Here is a 3,688-nt window from a genome sequence, read left to right on the forward strand (position 1 = left end):
GCAAGATGTTAAAAAAAAATTATTTGTTTAACGAAACACGTGTGCCCCTTTTGCACTTTTCTTCACACACTCCACATTTTCCCTTATCTTTTCTGCCTTTTCGCACCTATTTATTTTTGGTTTTCCCTCATTTTTTTTCCTAGTCCTTTCTTCTCCCACGCCTACGCCTACGCCTCTGCCTCCTCTTTTTTTTTTTTTTTCTTCGTTCTCCCTCAACCCAAGCCGCTAGTTCCCTTCCCTCAACCCACGCCACCAAACCCATCCGCGCTTCCCTGCTCTATTATTCATGTCTTTTAGCATACCTACTATTTTAGTATTTAAAAAAAAAAAAGTAAGGACAAATGGTAATAACTAACCAGATAAGGCCCTAAAAAGAGATAGAAAGACAAAAATGTTGTGTATTGTTAAATAAAACACATTATTTCACTATATATTACCAAAACAACAAACCTGAGACTTAGCATTCTCATCAAAAGTGACAAATGCTATAAATGCTATTTTTTAACATCTAATTTTAAAAAAGCACACTATAACAAAGATGCTAGATGCTATAAATTTTGACATCTAGCTACAATGGGCTGTTAGAGATAGCAACCCTCTGTAGCAAGATGTTAAAAAAAAAAATATTTGTTTAATGAAACACGGGTGCCCCTTTTTCACTTTTCTTCACACGCTCCACCTTTTCCCTTATCTTTTCTGCCTTTTCGCACCTATTTATTTTTGGGTTTTTTTTTGGGTGGTTCTCTCTTCTCCCATGCCTACGCCTACGCCTCTGTCTCCTCTCTTATTTTTTTATTTTCTTTGTTCTCCCTCAACCCAAGCCTTTGCTTCCCTTCCCTCAACCCACGCCACCAAACCCATTTGCGCTTCCCTACTCCCTCTGACCGAACCCACCATCACAAACACAACCTCTTTTCTTCTTCCTCTAACTGAACCCACAATCACAAACCCAAGCATTCTCTCCCTGATCCAACCCACAATCACTAACCCAATCGCTTAGCCCCTGTTTGGATTTTTTTTGGTCACCACTCATCACTCCTCACTCAATTTTCGTCACTCATCACTCATCAATCATCACTTAAAATACCCCAATTTTTCCAAACCCACCTAAACGACACTCATCACTCAGTTCTGTTTCAAAAAAAAAGAAAAAGAAAGAAGAAAAGTCAAGATATGCGGTTGAACAGTGAGAGATATACGGCTGAGATTTGTTTCAAAATAAATAAGTAAATTCCAGAAGTCAATCATTGCGGCTGAACAGTGGAGAGATGTAAGTTTATTTACGAAAATGCCATTGAAAACAGAGTTTTGGAAACTGAAAACACCCAAAATGTGTTTTCAGTTTCCATAACTCATCACTCAAAAATCAGAGAATTGAGTGATGGAAACAAAATCAGGAAACAAATCCAAACAAACATTTTTTTCGTGGGTCCCATTTATTTTGAGTTATAGGTGATGGAAAACACAAAACTAAACAGCCTCTTATCTTCTTCCTTTGACTGAACCCACTTTTCTCTCCTTGACCGAACCCAAAAACCTAGTCTATAAAATTTTGCTAGGGTTGTTTGGTTTGTTCTTGCTTTGTGAATTTTGGTATATTGGTATTGTGATTTTGTGTGTGATTGTTCACTAGGGGTGAGTTGAGATGAAGGAGCAATATGAGCTATTGAAGGACCTTGGTGTAGGGAATTTTGGGGTGGCAAGGTTGGTGAGAGATAAGAAGACAAAAGAGCTTGTTGCAATCAAATACATAAAAAGGGGAAAGAAGGTAATTTCAATTTGGAGTAAAGTTAATTCAGTCATGCTTTGAGTTTTGCAAATGTTGGTGCTAGAAGTTGCAGTGTGTGTCTTCTTTCTTATGTTTTACTTCTTGCTTGATCTTAAATTGTGGTCATTCACTCAATGCATTCTCCATGAAGGTGTATTGCCTGGCTAGATAGGTGTGACCTATGACAAGTGCTAGTGCTACAACCTTTGTCGATGTTTGCAATTGTTAGAAAGGAAACAACTCCTCACAAGGTTATGACCTTATCAATCACAAGATTGTGACTGATGCAGGATAACTAGAACAAAACTGAAACAACAATAAAATAAAGGGATATGACCTAGGAGTTAGCACCTAGGCCTTCCTTGGAGTCAGCACCAAGCGGGGAAACCACTAGGAGTCAGCACCTAGGGTAGACCTAGAGTCAGCACCAGACCAAAGAAAGACCAAACGACCATTTTTTTTCATTCATCAAAATATCAACTAACTCCTCAAGGAGTACAGTAGGTTGCTTATAAAGGATTACTAAACCCTAGTTCTAATTGGCTAGAAAACCCTAATTGCCTTATTACAAAAATAACCTTGCTTCCAAATTAAAATACTAATAGCCCAATAAACTAATAGGACCTAAAATACAAAAATACAATTGATTTGCAAACATAAATAACACTAAATAATAATCTTCTTGCATCTCTTGCATCATTCTCCTCTGGTTGGAGAAAACTCGACCTCGAGTTTTAAAGTATTGAAGGATTAGGATGCTGACAAGTATCACTTGCTTCAAGTCTGGAATCACCTTAGGGAGCATAGGGAAGAGAAAAACCTTGAATTCCACCACATCAAACTCATTTGGAATAACAAAATCAATGTGTGGAATCATTATAATCTCTTCTTGAACCTTATGAACCATAGGAAGCACTGTGGTTTTAACCTCTTCGACTTCACCAAGATGTAGATCTTCAAGGACTGTGAAGGGTTGATCAGAAGCATGCTCATCAACTTCAACTTTTACATCATGTGCACCCTCAAGTTTGTTGGGTAGTTTTTGAGTGGGTGCCATTATCTTTTCTAGTTAGGCATTAATCCTAGTGATTATTTGCTCCCCCAATGTCCATGAAATAGGTGAAACATTTTGATTTTTCTTTCTTATAATAGCAAAAAGTGAACTGAGAAGATCCAAGGAAATGTCTTCACTTTCATCTATGACCAGATTCATAATTGTTACCATGGCTGAAAGTACAGCAGGTGGATAGTTGGACCTAATTATCTTCAAAAAACTTTGAAACATCTCAACAACCAATGAATCACACTTAAGATCTAGCATCACCAAGCATAGCTTGACCTTTGCAATGGTATCAAGAATTGAAACCACCTTCTTATAAGAGTGAGTAGACACATGAGGCATATTTTCAAATGCTGCCACAATCAACTGAAATATTTCCTTCATTTGCTCATATATGGGGCATCTGGTGCTGTTATTCTTGTAATCTCAATAATGCAAGATACAATTGAAACCTTCACATCCATGTCAGCATGTCTCAAAAGTTTATTATTGATTAGAGTCTTTACTGAAGGAAAAAGTGGACCTCACACTGATTTGGATGGTACTTGCTTCATGTATGCTAACAAATTTTCAACTTCATCAAGGAGTGTAAGGAGGTCATTAATGGAGGAAGGAGGGTTAAGGAGTTTATTCCCAACCTCCTTAAGTTGCTTCTCAAGTTCACTATGAAAGGAAGTCATTTTTTTTTTGGGTATACACGTAAAAGAATATATTGACAGTACTAGCAAATTAAACCAAAAGAAAGAAACTTCAAACCCAAAGTTGCGTGGCCCACTTAATGCTGATGGGCTGGCTTTGTAAGTGAACTCATGTGTTTGCCTTGTGCTAAGGTGACTAATAAACACAAACAACAAAACTTG

The 3,688-nt window shown here is 37.4% G+C and overlaps 1 protein-coding gene across 1 annotated transcript; it reads right to left on the reverse strand.

Moving 5' to 3' along the window:
• Positions 1-2,837: 2,837 nt before the first annotated feature.
• Positions 2,838-3,212, reverse strand: LOC142644166 (sister chromatid cohesion protein PDS5 homolog D-like). The gene has a single exon (XM_075818839.1). The coding sequence runs from the start codon at positions 3,210-3,212 to the stop codon at positions 2,838-2,840; it is 375 nt and encodes a 124-aa protein (XP_075674954.1).
• Between the last annotated feature and the right edge of the window lie 476 nt (positions 3,213-3,688).

The sequence above is a fragment of the Castanea sativa genome, chromosome 7 (assembly GCF_040712315.1).
Source record: "Castanea sativa cultivar Marrone di Chiusa Pesio chromosome 7, ASM4071231v1".
In the NCBI taxonomy this organism is placed as follows: domain Eukaryota; kingdom Viridiplantae; phylum Streptophyta; class Magnoliopsida; order Fagales; family Fagaceae; genus Castanea; species Castanea sativa.

Coding starts and splice junctions, on each gene's coding strand:
- LOC142644166 (XM_075818839.1), bottom strand. CDS start 3,212: ATGAAGGAAATATTTCAGTTGATTGTGGCAGCATTTGAAAATATGCCT.